This window comes from Centroberyx gerrardi, chromosome 19, assembly GCF_048128805.1.
Source record: "Centroberyx gerrardi isolate f3 chromosome 19, fCenGer3.hap1.cur.20231027, whole genome shotgun sequence".
NCBI classification, from domain to species: domain Eukaryota; kingdom Metazoa; phylum Chordata; class Actinopteri; order Beryciformes; family Berycidae; genus Centroberyx; species Centroberyx gerrardi.
The window spans coordinates 26,751,932-26,776,481 of record NC_136015.1 but is presented as its reverse complement, the minus strand read 5'-3'; the positions used below and the strand labels follow the sequence as shown (position 1 = coordinate 26,776,481).

At 43.7% G+C, this 24,550-nt stretch overlaps 2 protein-coding genes across 2 annotated transcripts in view; one reads left to right on the top strand and one right to left on the bottom strand.

Moving 5' to 3' along the window:
* The window catches only part of LOC139911314 (BCL2/adenovirus E1B 19 kDa protein-interacting protein 2-like), a 225,970-nt gene that overhangs the window by 154,821 nt on the left and 46,599 nt on the right, over window positions 1-24,550 (top strand). The gene's annotated exons all lie outside the window — the stretch shown is intronic.
* On the bottom strand, window positions 4,738-23,629 carry mindy1 (MINDY lysine 48 deubiquitinase 1). Its single transcript, XM_078290350.1, has 12 exons — window positions 23,520-23,629; window positions 21,448-22,882; window positions 20,794-21,057; window positions 16,530-16,720; window positions 14,871-14,928; window positions 13,712-13,776; window positions 12,326-12,484; window positions 9,360-9,462; window positions 8,955-9,097; window positions 7,927-8,121; window positions 6,650-6,811; window positions 4,738-5,915 (listed from the first exon to the last, which is right to left on the bottom strand). Exons 2-12 carry the CDS (start codon window positions 21,806-21,808, stop codon window positions 5,841-5,843), a joined length of 1,776 nt encoding a protein of 591 aa, XP_078146476.1. The 5' UTR covers window positions 21,809-22,882; window positions 23,520-23,629; the 3' UTR covers window positions 4,738-5,840.

The following is a 24,550-nucleotide window of genomic DNA, read 5'->3' as shown; positions in this document are numbered from 1 at the left end:
TAAAAACACCAGCCTTATCCTTTAATCTGTGTCTGTGAAACTGGGCCCACATGTATCGGTACTAACAACAATATTAAAACACTGTGAAGACAAACCACAGAGGACAACATGGGATAGTTGGTTTAGATTTTGTTTTTACTGACAATTTGACATCATGACAAATTAAATACAAAGCAAAGAGAGAGAGAATAGCGGCAGTCAGAAAGTTCACACAGTCAGTTGACCTAGGAGTAAAAAAAGACGAGGACTGGACAGTGACATGTACCACCTGACCACTGAAACAGGCATGATGGGAAAGTTTAAGTGCTATACGTTCTAAATGTTGTTTCAGGGGCCTTTCGTTTGTGTGAGGAAACAACACGTATATTATTCATTTTTAGCGGGAGGAAATTTGACAAGACATATTTCAGGGATCCCACCATGGTCTTGATGTTAAATTCCCTAACTTTTCCAACGACTTCCCAAACCTAAGCTGGAGCGCTTCCATGATCTAAAACTGTTCTTCCTTCCTGGTTTGTAAATTTAGTTTTTCAGTCTAGTTTCCACTCGGGAACGGGGAAGTGTCCACTGAAAGGACCAAGCATGATGACTGACCACTGACTTCCTAAAGCATTTTAACATCAGGGCCATCTTCATCCCATAAAACAGAATTAAACCCAATTGTAAATCATTAGAACTAACATGGATTTAGTCCCAAGATGCTTCTGGGCAACCTTGCCTTTTAAATTACTGACATTAACTCCCAGGTACCTGCGCCTCTGCTGTCGTCCCCATTTTAAAGTCTAGTCATTCAAGTCAGTAAAATACACATGGCTGTGATACACCAGGCAACTTTTTGGGCAACATTCATAGGAAAATTAATTAAAGATGCACTAGGCAACAATTTTTAGTAAAAGTTAAGCATCTTCTCAGCTTAAACCAGGAAGTGATGCTGCAGCAGAGCAGAGCGTCTCGTCCCACTAACTGAGCCGCTGTGGATTCTCCTGTTTGTCCAAATTAAATTCTGCTGTCAGTTTGCTCTCTGGTGGGAAATCTCCTCCGATCCAAACTGAAGAGGGAAATCCAGAAGTGTCTCCTGAACAGTAGCGAGTGCGTACTCCAACAATTAAGTTGTGATTTGTCACTGAAATTAAAGTGAGTTTTGTGTCCACAAACCTGCCTAAAATTCTGATGCAAAGACAGAAAAAACCCATGAAAACTGAATCCCAGCTGCACAGAAACCTTCATCAAAACAGCCGCATAGCCACTTTGGTATCGAATGAGCTAAAACATCTAGTGTGTTAGCCATGTAAAACAAGTCAAGGCCAGTAGCTTGTGGAACAGATGCTTCCTGTATTGGCACAAGTCTCGCGTGATTTACAATTCGCCCCGATAACATTCTCATGACAGGCCAAGATACACAGGGAGCAGCTTGAGAAAACGTTGCTGAGCAGTTTGGCAACAGTTCTGACCAACAGCATGTCTCATTTGTTTCTTATTCTACTGTTGCGCTCACTGTCAGTTGCTCAGGATCAGATCCTCAGCTAACTGCCCAAACTATACATCTATATTATTATCCTAATTGATTCGGTTTCATTTTCCAACCCTCCATCCCTACTGAGGCCGATATTTCTCATCTCCTTTGTCTCAAAAGCCTGCGTGTACCGGGACCTTAAAAAACAGCTTCAATAGATTTAAATGCTACCATTTATCTCTGTAGAATAAACCCAAACCCAAACCAAAAATGTGTATCAACCACAACAGAACAGGAACATGAGATCCGAGTTAAACTATTAGCCTACTGAAATGCTTCCAGCACCACAGGAGTCTCAGTTTCAATTACCGGTTCATCTGCTGCCATTTCAAACCATTTTTTTAATGTAATGAACTGGAAGCAATAACTAGTATTTACACCAGGTTGTTAGACCATGGCTAACCATTATAACTCCCAGCTAGCACAACATTGTCCTCACTAGCCCCAGTTTGAATGGGTGCTAATGGAGAAGTATGGGGCTGTAGGCAAAGGTCCTGAAATCCTGATGGTCTGTCTCTGATCTCTGAAATGATCCCAACAAGAAAGACACAATTACAAGTTTTTGGTAGATCGTCCCGTTGGTCAATTTATCCGTTAAGTGATGAGAACGTTGACACAGTGGGTCACTGGCATTATCCATAGTAAGACCTTTTAGTATTAAAAAGTTGTTAGTGTTTTTATGTGACCTGTAGATTCATACATTTAAAAAAATTAAATATCCTTGACTCAATGTAGCTGATGTAGACTTTTACTTTTGGAATTACTTCAGGTGAGCGACCGTGTCTTCACCCACTGTGCAGGGAGTTTACATTTTTTTATTTGATATTGTGTGTATATTTCTCCAATTTCCTACACAAAACTGCCAGACTTGGAGCTGCTACAAGTTCTAATTTTCTCAGTTTTGAGATGCTAGTGGCTACTATCACTCAACATAGTGTATGCTAAAGTGTTAGCATGGAGCTACTATCACTCAACATAGTGTACGCTAAAGTGTTAGCATGGGGCTACTATCACTCAACATAGTGTACGCTAAAGTGTTAGCATGGGGCTACTATCACTCAACATAGTGTATGCTAAAGTGTTAGCATGGGGCTACTATCGCTCAACATAGCATATGCTAAAGTGTTAGCATGGGGCTACTATCGCTCAACATAGCGTATGCTAAAGTGTTAGCATGGGGCTACTATCGCTCAACATAGCGTATGCTAAAGTGTTAGCATGGGGCACTCAAGCCAACAATCCACCGGTGACACTTGGATGATTTTGGTGTCTATCCACCTAACGGCTAAATTGACTAACGGGACAATCTGTATTCCTGTAATAAACACAGCAGCTAACCAGCTCATCTACAACCAATCAGACGAGTGTTACAGACCAGGGCCTGAATTTTGCAGGACGTATCGGTCAAGACCAATCGATCCCAGAAAAGCAGTTTGGAAAGATTACTGTGTTATTTTAAATCTCAAACAAATATCCCTAGGTGAGACACAGGGACAGGAATGTGAAAAGTCTTTTCTCTCTGTCTCTCTAAAAGCCACAGAGAGATCGAGGTTGACAAACAACGCCGTAACACTCTCTCTCTTTTCTTTCTCTCTAAGGCATACAGGGCAGGAGGATGGAGGGAGGGAGGGAGGGAGGAAGAGGAGAGGAAAGCTCTTTGTGCTCTTCATCGAACCAAACAGTGTTGTTGTTACTGAGGATTTTGTTGTCCGTCTCTCCCTCTCTGTTCACACATCACATCCTCATGAAAACTGAACAAACCGGCTACCGGCCCACCGAGACCTGACAAGTCCAAGCGTCTGTACTTCGGTTTTGGAGTTCGGCCACGCTGTCTCCATTAGACAAGGTCCCCACGGGTCCTTGAAAGTTTGTGAATTTGAGAAAAAAAAATCAAGGCCTTGAAAGTTTTTGAAAATAGACATAAATAGACATGGGTCATTGAAAGTGCTTGAATTTATATATTTTCTGCAAGAATAGAAATTGAAGTTCTTTTTAACTGTTGTCTGTGAGCTTCTGTAAAGCTGCTAGTTCTCATTATAAAAATTCTCAGTGTTGTAACAGTAATTCACCTTGATCCGTGTCTCAAACTATGCCGTGTTGGGTCCTTGAATTTGATGGAATTGGGCCTGGAAAGTCCTTGAATTTGATGTTTAAGAAGGTGTGGGAACCCTGATTAGAGCCAAGACAAGTTCTGGAGACTGAGGATAAGTCTGTACTCGCTCTGGTTTGAGGGGTTGAACACTTAATTTCCAAAAACTCTGAATATTGTTGTTAATCATTCAGTATCTTTAAAATACAAAGGACTTTAGTTACCTACTAGCCTTTAAAAACGCCCAAATTTGTTTTCATTTTGTGCCATCAATCCTTTTCTAAGAGTACATGTTTTGTTTTTTTCTCCAAATGGTGAAATGAAACTCTTCTTCTATGGTCACTACTGGAGTTGCTGGTAGTAACTTTACTGACGCAGCAGCAGCAACCTGAGAGTGTGATGCTGCTTTAATTAAAGATGCTGCCAGGACCTGATGGTGAATTTGAGACTTTGCACAGGAACATTTTCTCTGGGACCTCGAACTGAAGTGTGTATTGCCGAATGATGGAGGTTTTACAGTTTCATTCCAGAAGTACAACCAAACTACAACTCTTATAAAATGATTGACAGCACAAAATGCAACATGGTCATATAAATAAGTGGCTGTTTTTGCTCTCAACTCAGCAGTGATCCAACCTATCTCCAGTTCATAAATCTTCTCCTCTGTCTGTTCTAAGCAGCCGGTGTCTGGTCGCTCTTTCCAATCACTTCCTGCCGCACAGGAAGTGATGCGTTTCACGTTTCCGGTTTGTTTGGAATCAACAGAAGAAGAAGAACTGGGTAGTTAGCATGAGCAGCGATAGCCGCCATGACTGAACAGGCAGAGAAGAGAGAAACTCAAACTGCAGCAACAGGAAATCCAAAGGAAGAAGACTGTGGATCGACCCGGTCCGTCCGTCTGTCCGTCACGCTGAAGATCTCAGATGCCACCGATTGGATTTTGATCACTGATTGGCCTAAGGGGGGCGCTACACCGATTGGTTAATTTGGTCACACATTGTCGCACACAATATCGAAGAAACTGAATTACAAACCAAGGCAACTCCTCTTTGTAGTATCAACAGACTATATACTTTATGAAAGAAGCATTAAAAACACAGACAGCACTGGTTGGTGTTTTTAATGATTCTTTAATACTGCAAAGAAGAGTTGCCTTGGTTTTTTCTTCAAGTTTTTTGCCCACAGACCAAAGAGCGCCCTCTTACACTACAGAACCCACCAGCAGCGCTCCAATATCTGCTTTTCACTTAAGTCAAGATTTGTCTGTTTTTTGGAAGAGAGCTCTTGGCTTCCTCAGACCAGGACCGGGGCGGACCTGGTCTGAGCAGCCGGAGCGCGTCTCGGCTCCGACGCGGACTCTGCGGACTGAAACCAGAACGCCCGTCAGGCCGCTCCGTCGCCGCCCACGCCGCGGCGGCTGCTAACCTTCACGGGGAAAACAGTCAGAAAATGTTTGACTGTATGTTTTTACAGGTTTGCTTCACATTTTCCATTTCAAAATTCCACCCGTTGTTTTCCAGCCCTTCATTTCTTTTAATTTTAACAGTGATTTTTACAACTTTTCTTACAATTCACAAACTTTTCAAGACCTGGAAATGATCAAATTCACTTGTCATACGTTTCCAGACTTTCCACAGCTGCAGAGGGAGAGGAGTCTGTCTGTCTGTCTGTCTGTCTGTCTGTCTGTCTGTCTGTCTGTCTGTCTGTCTGTCTGTCTGCCTGTCTGTCTGCCTGTCTGTCTGCCTGCCTGTCTGTCTGCCTGTCTGTCTGCCTGTCTGTCTGCCTGTCTGTCTGCCTGTCTGTCTGCTTGTCTGTCTGTCTGTTACTACAGGAACATCGCCCTCCTGTTTACAATATGAACTGTTTAAAAAAAACACTTGGGTTTGGCATTGAGCTGGCTAGCTGGGTTAGGCCGTGTGTGTGTGTGTGTGTGTGTGTGTGTGTGTGTGTGTGTGTGCACGTGTGGTGTGGTTTTTATTTTTGCCTCGCTTTCTCACACACACACCACATCCTCAATTGACGCTCCGCTTCCTCTTGTGAATGACCCGTTACCCTTTTCAACCCTTTTCTATGTGTATGTGTGTGTGTGTGTGTGTGTGTGTGTGTGTGTGTGTCAGGGCTTGGCGGTGCACTCCCCGGTGCAGACAGAGGGGGGGTGTGGGGGCTGTAGAGCCTGGCAGAGGGAGACCACAGAGAGAAAGGAGGAGGAGGAGGAGGAGGAGGAGGAGGAGGAGGAGGCTATAAGATGACACAGTCAGAGTCCTTATCTCTTCTTCTTGCTCCTCCCTGCTGGCCCGCCGCCTGACCTCTGACCTGCAGACACACAAGACTCGGTCAAAACAACTGGAAGACACGACGATGTTTCAGTTATTTAAAGTGTCTCCTTCTCTTGGGACATCTGGAGACGTTACAACAACATGATGTGTGGATTTCTACAGGGAAACAGCAGCGTTACCGTTACAGGATATTAACTGTGAAAGTGACTTATAATCAGATATTATCTCAGTGTTTCCCACACAGTGTTAATATTTGAGCAGAATGGCAAGTACATTGTTGTTCTGGATTCATTTTGGTGCCGCTGGTGCAGTTTCCAAATAATTAACATTCAAGTCTTATTAAATCATTGCTGTAATTGGTATAATGACAGTAAACATCCTCCATAGTTTCTCCACCTGGTGGATCTGGAGGGAAATCTGCGGAAGAGGTTCTGTTCTTCCAGAGCAAACGGAGCTAAAGCTGAAAGAGTTTCTGGCAGCAGATGGTGGAAGGAGGGAAAGGAAGATGGAGAAATCACTTCCAACATGTTGATCCTCTTCAGGGAGGGGGAGGGGGGGGCAGGAAGCAACGAGGCTGATGGGAAATGTAGTCTTAATGTGGAGAAACACTAGAACTAACAATACTACTGGAGTGAGATAGAGGAGACCCATCGGCTCCAACATGGACTCATAGGTTTACAGTCAGTAGACCATTCCTCATGTTGGTGCGGACCCCTGGAGGTCCTCAGACCGCGGTTTGGGACCCACTGTGTTGCTGTGCGGGTGTGCTACCTGCTGCGGTGCTTGCTGTGGTCCCTGTTGTTGCTGCTGTTGCTGCAGTTGCTGCTGTTGCTGGTATTCTTCCTGCTGGAGCTGCCGGGCCAGCTCCAGGTCGCTGAGCGGCCCCGGGGCCCCGCCCTGCTGCTGCTGCAGGGACATGGCTACCAGGTAGTCCTGCACACACACACACACACACACACACACACACACACACAGAGGTCAGCCTGACATGGATTCAAGGTGGTTGTCATTTTTTTATTTAGCATGATTTAGCATACATGAGCCATATCCTGATATATATTGACATAGGGCTGGGTGATGAATCAAAATCACGATAATCATGAGGACTTCTTCGATATCGAAATATAAAGTCTGAAAAATCACATGTTAAATAATCAGATTAATGTTCATCCCATTGAACCGAATGGTGATGTTAGGTGTGATGTCAAACCTCTTGAGTTTTTAAATAAAATGTGCTTTTTATCATCAGTTCAGCAGCAGAACCAGATCATCACCACTGAGAGACCAGAAACCAGAATACTGAATTATCACCCGGCACTATATCGCAGAGGTGAGACCAAGTCAACTCTGCTCGAGTCCCAAGTCCGTCTCAAGTCTTGAGGCTCAAGTCTCAAGTCAAGTCCAAGTCATTAAAGTCAAGTCTCAAGTCTAAATGTAGAACAGCAAGTCAAGTCAGAACAAATCAAGAGTCCAGTATCAATTTAATATCTTAAAGAAAACTAAATATCTAGGACTTTTCAATGCAATATGGTTTTAATAGGATAAAAACTTGGTAAGAGCATCATGAGTTTGATTTCTATAATCAGTTTCAACTTCAATAAATTCAATCATTCCATACAAATTCAGAAAACAGAATTTAAATTCAGTCGTCCGCTGGAACAAATCTCATCACTTTCAATCTAAGTCATTTACACAAACACAAGATCTCAAGTCAAGACTTTAGAAACCTTTTCAAGTCATCAAAGTACAAGTCAGAGTCAAGTCCCAAGTCAGCAGAACCCAAGTCAAGTCAAGTCTCAAGTCTTCTCTTCATGCATCACGTCAAGTCTCAAGCTATTAAGACGTCACGTGACTCGAGTCCAAGTCATGTGACTCGAGTTCCCACCTCTGCTATATCGATATTGGGAAAAAAATCCTTATGATTATCATGATTTTGAAGTGACAAGGAGAAAAGGAGTGAAAAACAGATTGACAAAGAGGAGATGGAGGAGGAGTGTAAGGGGGAAAAAAAGACACACACACACACACACACACACACACACACACACCTGGTCGATCTGCCTCTGCTGCTCCTGAGCGGTGGGCGGCAGCGCGGGGGGGGGCGGGGCTCTCTGAGGAGGGTGGCACAGCCTGAAGTCCGAGTCGCAGAAGTTCCCGTCTCCCTCGACGTTGTGGAGAGACTCCCAGACCAGACCGTCCTCCTGCAGGAAACCCTGATCCGTCACCAGCAGGTACAGGTGGCCCTGAGGGGTGAGACGGGTCAGAGAGAGAGACGGGTCAGAGAGAGAGAGAGAGAGAGAGAGACGGGTCAGAGAGAGAGAGACGGGTCAGAGAGAGAGAGAGAGAGAGAGAGAGAGACGGGTCAGAGAGAGAGAGACGGGTCAGAGAGAGAGAGACGGGTCAGAGAGAGAGAGAGAGAGAGAGACGGGTCAGAGAGAGAGAGACGGGTCAGAGAGAGAGACGGGTCAGAGAGAGAGAAAGACGGGTCAGAGAGAGAGGGAGACGGGTCAGAGAGAGAGAGACGGGTCAGAGAGAGAGAGGGAGAGAGAGAGAGAGACGGGTCAGAGAGAGAGGGAGACGGGTCAGAGAGAGAGAGACGGGTCAGAGAGAGAGAGGGAGAGAGAGAGAGAGACGGGTCAGAGAGAGAGGGAGACGGGTCAGAGAGAGAGAGACGGGTCAGAGAGAGAGAGAGAGAGAGAGAGAGAGAGAGGGAGAGAGAGAGAGAGAGAGGGAGAGAGGGAGAGAGAGAGAGACAGGTCAGAGAGAGACAGGTGAGAGAGAGAGAGAGAGAGAGAGGGAGAGAGAGAGAGAGAGAGAGAGGGAGAGAGAGAGAGAGAGAGGGAGAGAGAGAGACAGGTCAGAGAGAGAGAGACAGGCGAGAGAGAGAGAGAGAGAGACGGGTCTTTTCTATCCAGCTCTCTGGTTTAAATTTCTCCAGGATTCCTGCAGCCTGAATACACAGAGCTACAGTGAGACTGGAGCGTTTGGTGATGGGATGGAAGCGTGTGTTGCGTGTTGCATGTTGCATGTTGCGTGTTGCGTGTTGCGTGTTGCGTGTCGGGGGCGGAGCCTCCACCTTGTGTTTGATCATGGTGCTGAAGTGGTTGTTCCTGAAGAAGACGGAGATCTCTCCCTCCTTGGCCGTGGTGTTGAGCTCACACAGGCCGTGGTACGACAGCTGGGTGGCCGTCGCCTCCAGGAACTGCTCCGCCACCAGGCCTGCACACACACACACACACACACACACACACACACACACACACACACACACACACACACACACACACACACACACACACACACACACACACACACACACACACACCACACCCCAGAGAGAGAGAGAGAGAGAGAAAGGGGGATTTTCATATACAGCATGGTTTGTCAAACCTCTGCGTACCTTTATTGACCTGGCTGCTGTGTGTGTGTGTGTCTGTGTGTGTGTGTGTGTGTGTGTGCGTGTGTGTGTGTGCGTGTGTACCTTCGCTGACTCGGCTGCTGTCTGCAGAGTGTTTGTAGTCGATGATTTTCTCCACCAGCTGGTTATAACTCAGTTTCCCCACCGCTGTGACCATCTCTGGACTCTGGAGGGACACACACACACACACACACACACACACACACACACACACACACACACACACATTTAGGACTTCAGGGCAGTATCACAGAGCTTCTACAGAAACGAGTTGAGAAAGCTGAGAAATGTTCAAATTTTTTTTTTTCTTTTGTTTTCAATATTTTAAATCTTTTTTTAAATCTTTACAGCAGGAACACAACAACCAAATAAATCAAGTATACGAAAAAGAAATAACAATGTGCCGGACAATATGAACTACAAACAAGGCCGTCATTCCAAGAAAATAACATCACAGAATATTAGACAAGTCGGCTCTCTTCTAAATATCTAAGAGTTCCCCTGCAGGTCCTGTCAGGTCTGTCTGGTGTTCTGGACTTGTTGAATCCAGGTGGTTTTCTATAAGGATAAGGTTCATCATGTGAGTCATACAGTGTGAAGCTGCTTGTGTCTGCAGACCTCAGTACAGCAGTAACCTGGCTGAGCAGCAGGGGGCAGCAGAGAGGAAACTGATGAGGAACAAAACCTGTCAGACTTCACAAATCTCTTCTTAAAACTCACTTCCTGGACTTGTTTTTAATACCCGATTCATTGCTTTTATGTTCTTTTGTTTTTACGTTTGCGTGTCTCATGTTTTAATTCAGAATCAGAATCAGAATTTACTTTATTGATCCCCGAGGGGAAATTGGGTTTTGTTGCGGTTGCTCACAGAAATATATATAGGCATAGAGAAATTATAAGAAAATAGAAATAAGAAAATAAATATAAAAATATGTAGAATATGTGCATTATACTACAATAAAATACAAATATGTAAAGTATGTGCATTTTACTACAATATATAACAACAATAATATAGAAATGAGTAAAATAATAATTTGTGGGTGGGTGTGGGGGGGGGGATTAGGAGGAAATCCCTGACCTCCTGCTTTTTTCCTTCCCCTTTGTTTTAAATTATTGCACAAAATTATTACCGGAAATCCATTCTTACTTTGTGTTTTTCTGGTTGTTAATCTGATGCCTTTGGAAAGCACTTTGTAACTCTGTTTTTAATAAGTGCTATAGAAACAAAGTTATTATTATTATTATTATTATTATTATTACAGAGCAGTAAAGAATATGTTAGTGTCTGTTGAGTTTCATGTGAAGTCCGTCAAACAAAACACACACAAACCCAAAATGCTTCGAACGGCTCCTGTGGTTTGGATTCTGTTTCCCTTCATGATGAATTTTAAATCTTGATCCGTCGTAGAAGTGAGTGAAGAAGTTTTAAATGAACACACAGCGACTGATTCTACTGTGTACACCGAGTAGAACCGGAAACAGCGCTAACACTTTATTTTCCAGGTCCGTAATTTCCTGATAATTTCCTAGAAAGGAAGTGTTCATTTCTCTGGAAGTTTCCTGAAAGCAGCAGGAAGTGAAGCAGCAGCAGAGTCCGTCACATACTGAACATTTCTAACAGTTTCAGCTGCAAAACTATCAAAAAACTATCTGTTTACTGGAAAAATAATAGGGAGAGGCCAATTATCAGGAGTCATTATTCATATAATTATATCATATAGTTATTTGTTGAATACTTAATTAATTTTAGTTCATTTCTAATTGTCTATATAACTGCTACATCACTTCATGGTTCTTTCCAGGAAACTTCCCAAGAAATCAACAGCTCCTTTCTAGGAAATTATTAGAAAATTGCAGAACCCGGAAAATAAAGCGTTACTGAAGCAGGTAGAGTGCAGAGTCTAGTCTTTTAAATTAAGTAGAATAAACTTAATCCCATGTGGAGTCGCTTCATGATGAATTACCACGATCCATTTTAAAGTGAGTGAGCTTTAAATTAAGTTTTAAATGGAAACTCCAAATCTGCTCTCGTCTCCTTACTGAATCTGAAATTTTATCGAAATCGCAATATGGCCTACTGCAATTTTCAAATCGCAGGAGGCGTAATATTTGTTAAAGGCGAAATGTGTCAAAATACCATTTTAAATGAAATATTGTGGTGCTGCAGAGATGTCCTGCCTACACATCATATTCTACAGACTTAAGAAAACATCTTTGTTTGGTACAGATCCCCGCAAAAATCACACCATAATCATTTTAATACGTTTTTCAATGAAAATGAGAATAATGATGTAAAAATTATCATTCCGTCTAATATCGCAAATCATATCGCAATTGCAATATCAGTCAAAATAATCGCAATTAAGATATTTTTTCAAAATCACTCAGCCCGAGTGGAAACATATTTCACTGAAACATGTATATTCATTATTTCGTATCAATTATTTTGGACGGTATAAATTATTCTTGGCAGGTATTTTCTTTTTCCATTCACCGGCCGTTTTGGAGACGGGCCGCACGTCCGAGCGTCTGACCCGACTGTAAAGTGTCACTTCACCCGCTTCTTCATTTCATCGGCACAAAGCCCGGCTGAGGCAGCAGAACAGACCGCTGAGACGCTGTGGGGAACTTCACTTTCTGCCAGTTTAATTTTATCACTTCAGAGACAATTTCGCTTATGCAACAATTTCCACAAACAGAAAACTGACAAAGTTCAGTGTCAGGCATTTAGTGACAAACACACAGCAAGGGAAGGCCAGCTCGCCATAAACACACACACACACACACACACACACACACAGGCTTATATTACTACACTTGTGAGGACTTTCCACTCACTAAATTCCCTCTCTAACTGAATTTTAATCTGAACCCTAAACGAAAAAATGAGAACTGGAGAAATGTCCTCACTTTGGAGGATTTTTTGTGATCTTTCTCTCCTCACCAGGGCCTTTGATCCTCACAAGTATAGAAGTACAAGTCCCCACACACACACACACACACACACACACACACACACACGGTACCTGCGGGTCGACCAGCCAGCCGTGGTACAGCGGGATGTCCAGCAGGTCGAACACGATGCACTCCGGTGTGTACTCGAAGTCCGTCACGCCGGTGAAGCGCACGTTGACGTCCAGACCGGTCGACAGCTTGGGCAGCACCACCATGGCATCGCTCATGTTCTGCACACACACACACACACACACACAAGTTGAATATGGACACAAATGCAAACACTTTTATTTATTTTGTTATGAACGAGTTCAAATTAACTAATATTTCTACTGATCAGAATCCCTTTTCTCCCCCTCAGTGGATCGAGCTGCGCTGAACTTTCCCTGTTTCATTCTGATCAATAACAAATTAGTTATTTTTAATGTGAAATACACAATAGAAATAAATGACAAAAGATATCAAAAAGCCTCTGTGAACTACCAGCTAGTTTAGTTAAGAAGCAGCAGGTACAGAGAAAATGTTTTGTTTTTAGCTAATTTTGTGTTTGGTTTACATGTTTTACCACTGAATGGATTTTCACAGAAGTTTAGGGATTGGCTGACAGGGGGGCGCTACGTTTGTTTACTTGTTGGGTTTTACCGAAACCTTTGGCGAGAGGTGGTTACCATGGTTACCATGGTATTCGCTCCAGCTATTCTCTCGGCTTTTCATTTCCACAGGACACACACCGGGTCAGACCTGGCTGTTCTCCAGCTGTTCTTGGTGCTGGTTGGGTCAGAACGACACGTTCACACACAAACTGACGCCGGGGCTCCTCCCCCTTTTCCTCTGTGTAAAGAGGGTTCCTGATTGGTCCAGCTGGGGTTTCATCATCCGTGTGGGACGACATGTTTTCTGTCTGTGAAAACACTTCATGACTAAACTGGACTTTCAGTAACAGCAGCGCTGCGGTGACATGACACCTGACAGTCAGTATTATCCCTGATGAGGTCACAGTTTGTGCTACAGTATCAGCAGGGATGATGTCATGTTTTGCTGGAAGGCTGAAGGGATCAGCAGGTCTCCGCTAATCTTCTGGGTCAAAGGTCACCGCAGTGCAGCTAGCTTATTCTGCTGCTGTAACGCTGCAGCAGCAACACCAGGAAGGGCGTCGTGTTCTGTGGTTCAGAGTGTTGAGGTGGTGCTGATGTCATCCGGGCAGTCAAAACACACACACACACACACACACACACACACACACACACACACACACACACACACACATACCTGAGGAGGATTACAGCGATGTAAACACAGGAGAGCGGCCTGGCTCTGTGTGTTTATGGATCATGTGAGTGGTGTGATGATGTGTGTTTACTTGTTGGAAGTTGAAATGACATTCCCTCTCTGTGTGTGTGTGTGTGTGTGTGTGTGTGTGTGTGTGTGTGTGTGTGTGTGTGTGTGTGTTAGAGTACCTGTTGGAAGTTGAGCTCCATTCCATCTGCCTTCTCTCTGGGTGTGACGGACAACACACACTCTCCTACAGAAGAAATCAACACACATTAGTACCACAGAGCAGACTGATCATTTAAACTGTAAATGTGTTTTGTCCACTGCTGTTTTCTGTGGTTTCTGATCTTGTGACCATAAACAGGATCGTGTCTCTAACTCCCTCCGTCTTCCTGCACAACTAAACTTCTCTGTAGGAACAAAGAGCAGCAGGAGAGGAAATTAACACAATTTTTTAAAGTGGCTGGTAAGTTTGTCCAAAAATTTTGACCATGTCCGATGAGTTTATCAGAAAATTTTGACAGCGGCAGATGAGTTTTTCGTTTTTCCTCTCTTGTTTTTTCGTCCAGCAGATTAAACAAGTTGACTGTCGATAATAAATTTCACTGTCTGAATGTCCTTGATTCAGGAACCATGTTGGTCGTCTTTCTCTAGAATTAAATAGTTTTTTTTTTTCTGTAATGTCACCATGGTGAGGAAAACTAGAAGCATCCTCACCGATCTGTTTACAACTTTGAAAAATACCATTATCTCTTGAATGGGATCACAACAGGAATAACGTTTTCTCCGTTAACCTCTGTCTTTCTAAACCAGAAAATGCTGCAGATTAGATTTAAACACTGAAGCAGTGAACAGAATAACAGAATCCATATTTTCGGTGACACTGAGCTGTCAAGATGAGTTCAGAGTCACTCAGGTGACGCACTGACTTTTGTTGAGTTTTGTTATTTCACAGTGTGGCTGTATGCCTCACGTCTGCAAAATCACATGTTAAATAATCAAATTAATACTCATCCCATTGAACTGAATGGTGATGTTAGAGTGTGATGTCAAACAAAACTGACATTTTCAAATAATATTCCTTAAAATGTTTCACACCTCATTTTGTTTTAAAAGAGTTTTTAAATAAAATCTGCTTGTTCTCATCAGTTCAGACAACAGAATTAATCAATAATCAATATCATCACCATATGATTCACTGAAAGACCAGAAACCAGAATACTGAATCATCATCCTGGCTGCCAGTGAAAACTACACTGACCAAACTCGACGTCTAAGGCTCCGGCTGAAGTGTGTGTGTGTGTGTGTGTGTGTGTGTGTGTGTGAGAGAGTGTGTTTTCTCACCCAGATGAGCCATCAGGTCTTCAGTAGTGATGACTTCAGTCTGAGCCGGCAGCTTGGCCTGAGGACAGACGGTTCTGTTTAGTTACAGTTAAAACACAATAAAGTTAGTTTCTGTTTGATCTTGCAACATGACCACAGTCCTAACGCCCACATGTTGGGAGCGGCAGCCTCCCTCTGCCATGGAGGAGAAAACACATGATGGTGACTCAGCAGCAGCCGCCGAGCCAGACGACCTGACTCACCGCCGAGCCTCCAGCAGAGCAGCTGCTCCTGTTTTGAACGTTTTCACGAGGAAAACTTCAGCCTTGGAAATATTTCCAACCAGTGTGAGAAACAAACGCCGACCGCCGGCCAAACGCCGATCAATTCTGGTCGTAGCTGTCAAGTTTGTCCGCTCTTCCAGCCGCTTCAGCAGCTGTCACTTGGAGGTTTTTTTCTATTCTAAAAGTCTAGTTTATTGGTAAAATAGTGACAGTGGCTGGTGAATAATAGGATCTATCAGCCACTGTGGCCGGTGGACAACAAAGTCATTTTCCTATTTCCAACGGAGACACCCAACATGATCCAAAGTATCTAAAAAGGTGAAACGCGGGGCGCTGTGGATGTTTAGTATCAGCAGCTGATCTGTTTTGGGTAGCAGGTGCTCTTCTCTGAGTCGAGCTCGTCTTGTGGAGGACGGTCGTTCTGCTGTGGACAGTAAACACGGATAAGAGGCTCCGCTGTCTGACAGAGAGACAGACAGGTTACTGAAGCCAGCAGAGCCGGGGTGAACGAGCGAAAAAATAGACACGAGAATAAATTGGTATAGTAGGAATATGTGTTTTTCCTATCATATAAATCATATTGTGACTAGGGTTGGGTACCGTCTTTTCCAATTTTCCACCCAGATTCGTTAAGCTCCGAGTCTCATGAATCTCTTATCAAATCTTTTTTTTCTCCTCTCTCTTCTAGAACTGCTGTTGGCAACTGATGATGTAATACGTGTTCGCACTCCCCAGTTTGTTTACTGGTCTGACTGAACATGGCAGATCAGATGTTCCAAAGTGTGGCTGCACTTCACTACAATCAACCAACAAACTGTGAAATGTAATATTCACAGCACAGTCCTCTACAGGCTACAGGCCGGTGCTGAAACATTTATCTACGCAGCATCAGAGCAAAGTAAAAGAATCAGAAGAGTAAAAGAGCGCAGAATGTTTTACACCTTGTGCCGCCTCCACCTGCCGCTGCAACCAGTTCATCTTCAGTCAGTTCAACACAGTTCTGCACAGCTAAGGCAGACATTCATTTAGGTGACATTGGCTAAATGATTAAGTAGAATTCATATTATTTCCACTTACTTAACATTGCTGAAAGCTATTTTGTTACAGTAATGAGTGCAATAAGAACAATACCCATTTTTTAACTAAGAAATTGTCTTCCCCCGCAACAAATTACCTAAATAGATTCAATAAGGGATTCAATAAGGAGATTTGATACTGGATTCAGATTCTATAAAATGCTTTCAGACCCCAACCCTAATTGTGACCCCCACCCAAATTATCTCGCGCCCCCCGGAGGGTCCCGACCCCCGGGTTGAGAACCACCGGTTTAGAAGAGACAGTCTGGCGTCTCCTAATGTTGACGCCAACACTGAGGCCCGATGCGCGGCGTCTTTACCTTCCAGCGCAGGAAGAGTGTGTTCATGATGGCCAGCAGGGGGCAGGGTCCGTTCTCGCTCTGGGTGACGATGGGCGTCTTCTTCTCCTTCCAGGTGATCCACTTCACCAGGTAGTAGGCCGGCATGGAGGGCTCGGCGTCCGCAGCACCAGCAGCAGCAGCAGTGGCGGCGGCGGCAGCGGTGGCGCCCCCTGTGGACAGCAAGTCAACTACAGTCACACAGAGCTGCAGCTGAGCAGGGTGAACTGGGTGTGGGGCGGCCGGGCGGCGACGGACCGTCCCGTAACCAAAAGGACACACGTTCAATCCCCAACGACAGCCACGTATCCTGCTGACGTGTTGCTTTGTTTTTAGGTGGTGTTTTTTTTTTTCATTTCACCTGCACAAATTAGTAACTGTCCCCCATGATCAAATCAGGGGAAGGACTATGGATCAGTCCGTACGTCCGTTTGTCAATATCTCAGAGGCTACTGATCAGATTTTGACAAAACTTTGGGGATTGATGCGTGTCACTGCTCCGTTCTGGCAGTATTGCACTGATTGGCCTAAGGCCTACAATGTTTGTTTACTTTTTTACAACACTGATCCGATTTTGACAAAACGATGAAATGATGCATCTCATCGCTACATTCAGCATTCAAAATGGCACAGATTGGCCCAAATTAGAGTTAAAGCTCCAAACAAGGACACTTATTTGTTACTGACTTTAACTCTGAGGCTGCTTGCATTTTTTTTTTTAGCTTGCCTGATTTTATTTTGATCATTACTACTTTTAAATGGTTTAACTCATGAAAACAGCTGATTTCATGAACTACTTTGCAGTTAGATATGGTGCTATGGGGTGTGCACTTCTTAGTATGCACTTTATCCAGAGATGCACACAGAGTATACACAGACATGTATATTGAATGTACTTTATCTTGATATGTGTCTGTCACCTGAGGGTTTCTGACAACAAAGCGCTGAAACTCTGGAACTGTATCATTACTGCACAGTATTAATTTCATTTTAACAGGTGATTCCACTTTTAACATGTGATATTACTGTGTGCTGAATGTTGACAAAAACAAACAAAACAAGTCTCAGATTGGCCCAGACGGGGAGTTCATCATTCATGGGGGACGACATGTTTGTTGCCTTGTTTTCATCTCTCCTTCCTGCATGTTTTTCTGATCTTATTTTATCATCTCACTTCTATGCTTTATCACTGTGAAAATAAACTAAACTAAAACTAAACACTGAGACCCTCCCTGCTCATTCACCGTCTTTCTGGATAAATGAATCAGCTAAATCCTTAAAAACGTAAAGAAACACGTCATTGTGGATTATGGCCTGTTACACAACACCCAGTTCACCCAGATTTCCTCCAGCCTGGTCCCACATGTGTTTAAAACCGTGTGACTGTTCATAAATAACCGTGAGATCAAACCTCTGATGATTACGTCTATTACTGTTCCTGCAGTACGGCGAGTGCTTTGTTCCTCAGCTTCAAGAGAGAACTTTCTAATTTTGTTTCCTCACCCACTTCCTATTGTTTGACAACTTCCTCCTGATAACCTGGAGCGCCGCACTGTACATCAGCTGCTTCAACACACACACACACACACACACGCACACACACACACCGTACACTCTGTATCTGTAGACATATATTATATTAGACTGCTGTCTGTATGCAGACTGTGCTCAATACTGATGTAGGTTGATGGTTATGTAGTGTGATAGTGATGTAGTGTGATAGTGATGTAGTTTGATAGTGATGTAGTTTGATAGTGATGTAGTAGTAGTTTGATAGTGATGTAGTTTGATAGTGACAGTTTGACAGTGATGTAGTTTGACAGTGATGTAGTTTTGATAGTGACGTAGTTTTGATAGTGACATAGTTTTGATAGTGACATAGTTTGATAGTGACGTAGTTTGATAGTGACGTAGTTTGATAGTGACGTAGTTCGATAGTGACGTAGTTCGATAGTGATGTAGTTCGATAGTGATGTAGTAGTAGTTTGATAGTGATGTACAGTAGTTCGATAGTGATGTAGTTCGATAGTGATGTAGTTCGATAGTGATGTAGTAGTAGTTTGATAGTGATGTACAGTAGTTCGATAGTGATGTAGTTTGATAGTGATGTAGTTTGATAGTGATGTAGTAGTAGTTTGATAGTGATGTACAGTAGTTTGATAGTGATGTAGTTCGACAGTGATGTAGTTTGATAGTGATGTAGTTTGACAGTGATGTAGTTTGATAGTGATGTAGTTTGATAGTGATGTAGTTTGATAGTGATGTAGTAGTAGTTTGATAGTGATGTAGTTCGATAGTGATGTACAGTAGTTCGATAGTGATGTAGTTCGACAGTGATGTAGTTTGATAGTGATGTAGTTTGACAGTGATGTAGTTTGATAGTGATGTAGTTTGATAGTGATGTAGTTTGATAGTGATGTAGTAGTAGTTTGATAGTGATGTAGTTCGATAGTGATGTAGTTCAACAGTGATGCAGTTTGATAGTGATGTAGTTTGATAGTGATGTAGTAGTAGTTTGATAGTGATGTAGTTTTATAGTGATGTAGTTCGACAGTGATGCAGTTTGATAGTGATGTAGTTTGATAGTGATGTAGTAGTAGTTTGATAGTGATGTAGTTCGATAGTGATGTAGTTCGATAGTGATGTAGTAGTAGTTTGACAGTGATGTAGTTTGATAGTGATGTACAGTAGTTCGATAGTGATGTAGTTCGATAGTGATGTAGTAGCAGTTTGATGGTGATGTAGTCTGATAGTGATGTACTGATATAGTTTGATGGTGATGTAGTTTGACAGTGATGTACTGATATAGTTTGATGGTGATGTAGTTTGACAGTGATGTAGTTTGACGGTGATGTAGTTTGACGGTGATGTAGTTTGACGGTGATGTAGTTTGACGGTGATGTAGTTTGACAGTGATGTAGTTTGATAATGATGTACTGATATAGTTTGATGGTGATGTAGTTTGACAGTGATGTAGTTTGATAATGATGTACTGATATAGTTTGACAGTGATGTAGTTTGATAATGATGTACTGATATAGTTTGACGGTGATGTAGTTTGACGGTGATGTAGTTTGACAGTGATGTAGTTTGATAATGATGTACTGATATAGTTTGACGGTGATGTAGTTTGACGGTGATGTAGTTTGACAGTGATGTAGTTTGATAATGATGTACTGATATAGTTTGACAGTTATGTAGTTTGACAGTGATATAGTTTGACGGTGATATAGTTTGACAGTGATGTAGTTTGACGGTGATGTAGTTTGACGGTGATATAGTTTGACGGTGATGTAGTTTGACGGTGATGTAGTTTGATAATGATGTACTGATATAGTTTGATGGTGATGTAGTTTGACAGTGATGTACTGATATAGTTTGACAGTGATGTAGTTTGACAGTGATGTAGTTTGACAGTGATGTAGTTTGACAGTGATGTAGTTTGATAATGATGTACTGATATAGTTTGACAGTGATGTAGTTTGATAATGATGTACTGATATAGTTTGACGGTGATGTAGTTTGACGGTGATGTAGTTTGACAGTGATGTAGTTTGATAATGATGTACTGATATAGTTTGACAGTTATGTAGTTTGACAGTGATATAGTTTGACGGTGATGTAGTTTGACGGTGATATAGTTTGACGGTGATGTAGTTTGATAATGATGTACTGATATAGTTTGATGGTGATGTAGTTTGACAGTGATGTACTGATATAGTTTGACAGTGATGTAGTTTGACAGTGATGTAGTTTGACAGTGATGTAGTTTGATAATGATGTACTGATATAGTTTGATGGTGATGTAGTTTGACAGTGATGTAGTTTGACAGTGTAGTTTGATGGTGATGTAGTTTGATGGTGATGTAGTTTGACGGTGATGTAGTTTGACAGTGATGTAGTTTGATGGTGATGTAGTTTGACAGTGATGTAGTTTGATGGTGATGTAGTTTGACAGTGATGTAGTTTGACAGTGATGTAGTTTGATGGTGATGTAGTTTGACGGTGATGTAGTTTGACGGTGATGTAGTTTGACGGTGATGTAGTTTGACGGTGATGTAGTTTGACAGTGATGTAGTTTGATGGTGATGTAGTTTGACGGTGATGTAGTTTGATGGTGATGTAGTTTGATGGTGATGTAGATGTGCAGCTACAGAGGAGTGAAGCGTCTCCCTGACTGACTGACTGCCTGTTTTCCCCCACCCTGCTGTGGGGGAAAACAGCAACAACAAAAAGAAGAGCTCACCTGCGGCGGCGGCGGCGGCTCCCGGCGCCTCCTCGTCTCTCAGGCTGGGAACCTCGGTGGAGGGGGAGCGGCCCTCGGCTCCCAGGGCGGAGTAGGAGGAGGACAGCGCCTCGTCCACATCCAGGAAGTTCCCCGTCGCCGCGTTCCCGTCCGACAGCTCCAGGCTGGGGATGGAGAAGGAGGCCGAGTCGGTGGACTGGCGCTGGTCGTCGGAGCCGCCCGCCGTGGCGACAGATGAACTCTCCTCCAGGTCCAGATCCAGACCTGGAAGCAGAAATGTTGTTTCACATTTTTGGGAAAGTGTAATACTCTGAAAGACTCCCTCCAAGCTCCGAATGCCGGTAAACTGAGTCTTTGATGGATAAATCAGTCAGCGTTGCCGCCACACTGACTGGTAACTTTTAGACACGATAACATTTGAAAGCCTCGGTTATATTCAGTCTTTGGTGTTTTGCCATTTCTCAAACTTTGTCCCTGCGGCCACTGTACACGCTCTCTGACCCTCAGCCAATTAAATCAAGCTAAACATAAAATGACTCTTGACAGGTGAATTTTTTTTAGTTTACCAGGCCTTGGCAGGTGAAGCAACAAGTTCATTTCAGACACTGCTCTACCCACCGAGCTACACTGAACCTCCTTCTTCCCCAGGCTCACCTTGCTCCGCTCCTCCTTCCATGGCTCCTTCTGCCTTGATGTGGCCGAGCAGAGCAGACAGAGACTCTTCTTCTGTGGTGGCCGTTACCGCTCCGTTTTCAGACGACAGGGACGACGGTTCCGGCGTGAGCGGCATCTCCTGCGTCAGGACTTTGGCAGGCAAAGGACTGTGGGTCGCGGCGGTGCCGGGGACCTCAGCGGTGACATCCGACCCCGATGTGTGGCCATGCCCCTCTGTTGCCACGGCTACAGGCGTGGGTAAGGCGAGGTCTTTGGAGATGTTTTCTGCCAGGGAAGACAGATCCTCTTTGCCCGCGATCAGCAGATCTCCTCCCAGCGGCTCAGCGCTGGACTCAGCCATGGCTCGCCAATCAATGCTGTCCAATTAAGCGCTTCAATCAATATGTGGGAATGACAGAAGGCCGGGCTTCAAGGAACACTACACAGACCAGACTACAGTCTGTCGGCAACAAGAGCCCGATATACTCAATATATACTGTACAAGTGTACAAAAACAAACCAAATATACAAAAAAATATCTAACAAACTTAGCCCTTCTTATGAAATTTTGATATTCGTTTACAAAAACACCTTGTCTGGATCCAGGCCACGTTCTCAAAATTTGACACAATGAACCAAAGTGAAACGCTGATTCAGGACGAAGACCCGGCGGTAAAAAACTGGCAGTTTTCCTCTAAAGCTAAATAAGGAGAGGAGTGGCGCTCTCCCCGGCCGGCACTCGGCTCCCTCCTGGCATTCCTGAGTGACAGAGGTCCTCGCTTTCCTAAACGAGCCGCAGCCTCAACATGGCCGCCTGGGAACGCTGCTGATCTCTGTTTCTGTTAGAAGAACCACTAATCTATCAGCTGCCTGCCCTCTGATGCCGGTTTGGGGGTTTCAGATAACAAACGCTACTATCTCTCTGACATTGCACATGGCGTACACACTAAACTGTACAAAACCATACAAGTTACTTCCCTATACAACAAGAAAAATATATATTCAAGACACAAAGTATCACAATAAACACAAACCCAAAACTTTGGAGATGTTCCTAGCTCCAAGTCTACAGATTTCTGAGCTTCCTAGTCCAGTCGGTTTGGTTGAATCGCCTCGGGCGACAACAACAGCATGGAGGAGCGCAGGAGGCCTCCTCTGCTGCTCAGGGTGATTCCAGGCCTATTTGCAAGTCGGCCTACAGCACAAGCTGTGCTTTCTCTGCTGATGCCAGGGAGCCGGCTGTAGGGAAACAGAGAGAGATGTTTGTTTGAGGGGTGAAGCTCTTTTCAACAGGGCAGCGTGACAACAGAGCTGCAGTCTGTCAAGCATTTCCCCCGCTGTCCGTCAGATGAGCGACAGGGAAGGAAGACTCTCCGGATCAGGCTCTCTGTCTGTCCGAGCTTCGTCTGAAAAGTCAATACACTTTATATCAGACCTGAAGGGAGACAAACACAAGGAAGAAGCAATTACCAAAGATAGTTCTTTCAGGGGGAAAAAGTAAATGACCATCACAATATCAATTCATCTATGTTGCTAAGAAGACAGAGGAAAGGGGATTAGGAAAGGGGATTAGGAAAGCTAATGTTAGAAAAACAACAGAGAAAGCAAGATCAACCAGCCCGTCGAACCAATTTAGCTGAGTAATCATTTCGCTAAACTGTCAGATAACAAAACAGAAGACAGAGAAGAAGCTAGCGTCACAGCTAAACTTACTGTCATTCTCGCCTCATTAAAGATTTATCACAGCGCAAAGTTATATTGCAACAGTCAGAACTTATGAGGCAACAGCATTAGCTCGCCAACAATTCCTCAAATCAACAATCCTCGTGTTGACTCACCTCATCTGAAAACTGATAGCAACGCTGCAAATGCAAGCTGTTGATGGCAGCCTTGAGCAAGCCGTTTGCTAACACAACAACTCCTGAGCTAGCAAACCTAGCCTTCCAGATAAGCTAGCCAAGTTAGCAACTGTTCCACAAAGGAAACAACTTCACCGCGCGAGCCGGTTCCCGACAGAAGGCGGTCATCTGTTCGTTCAGACAGAAATAAAGTAGATTCAGGCGGATACTTACCAACTGGTCCACGTTTGTAATTTTCGCTGACAGTGGCTGACAGACGAGCATGCTAGCTGTTTACATTCCACTTCGCCACGAACAGGCAGGGAGACAGGAGGGTTTTGGCCACGCCCACTACGGGACAAAACAAAAGCGTGTCGACATCACTTCCGTTCAACTTTAAAGTCAGCGTTAGCCGGCTAGCTTATTATTTTTTGCTACTACTACTACTACTACTACTACTACTACTACTACAACACTATAACACAGCTACTTTGTGCACGGGACCTGCATTGCTTTAATGGTATATAAATACACGAGCTATCAAACTAAAGTAGGCAGCCAACATCAGTGCTTTTAAGTAGATACTCATCTCAAAGTTTCTTAGCAAAAAGTTAGCACCCAGCTAGCCCCATTACGTTGCCTTTCTCCTGATAACTGTAAATGCTTAAAAAAAATCTGGCAATTAAATGTGCAATCGCTTATCGGCAAAGTACATACATTGCAGACCATGATTTTAGCCCTTATTGACCCTTAGGCGCCGGTGAACTCGGCATACAAGTGATCCCCAAGCAGCTCATAAAATGAATCTCAACTTTTAGAGTTGGTGCCTATTGCTCGCTACCGCCCTCCAGGTGCGTTTTGGTGAAAGAAGACAAGTGAACCAGCTCGAAAAGTTGAGATTTCATTGAAGCAATTGCTGCTTTATATGTCGGCTATATGCCGAATTGAACTATGGAGCCTAATGAGTAAGAAAAGATCTTAAGTCATATTCTAGCATACATGTAGGATCGCCGACAAGCAAGGCAACATTAACCGGACAGGTTTTCAATGGCGTTTGACGTCTTTTGCATTTGGAAATATGACGCTCAGCCACTGCTTGCGTCCCATTAGTGTATAACGATCCATCATTTAGTGTGAGAGCAGAACATTGCCATATCAGGTCAGAATATTTACTGTAGGCTAAATTAGGCTATATCTTTCCGTTTTCATCACCATCTCAAGTTAATGCACTCTGTAATGTCACTGCAGGCTCATAGATGTTGATG

Bases quoted from the DNA above. Each gene is read 5' to 3' on its own strand.
- mindy1 (XM_078290350.1), bottom strand. From the start codon at position 21,808: ATGGCTGAGTCCAGCGCTGAGCCGCTGGGAGGAGATCTGCTGATCGCG. The intron at 13,777-14,870 runs GTGAGAAAACAC...TTTCTTCTGTAG, and splicing joins AGACCTGATGGCTCATCTGG to GAGAGTGTGTGTTGTCCGTC. The intron at 5,916-6,649 runs GTAGCACACCCG...GTGTGTCTGCAG, and splicing joins CACAGCAAGCACCGCAGCAG to GTCAGAGGTCAGGCGGCGGG.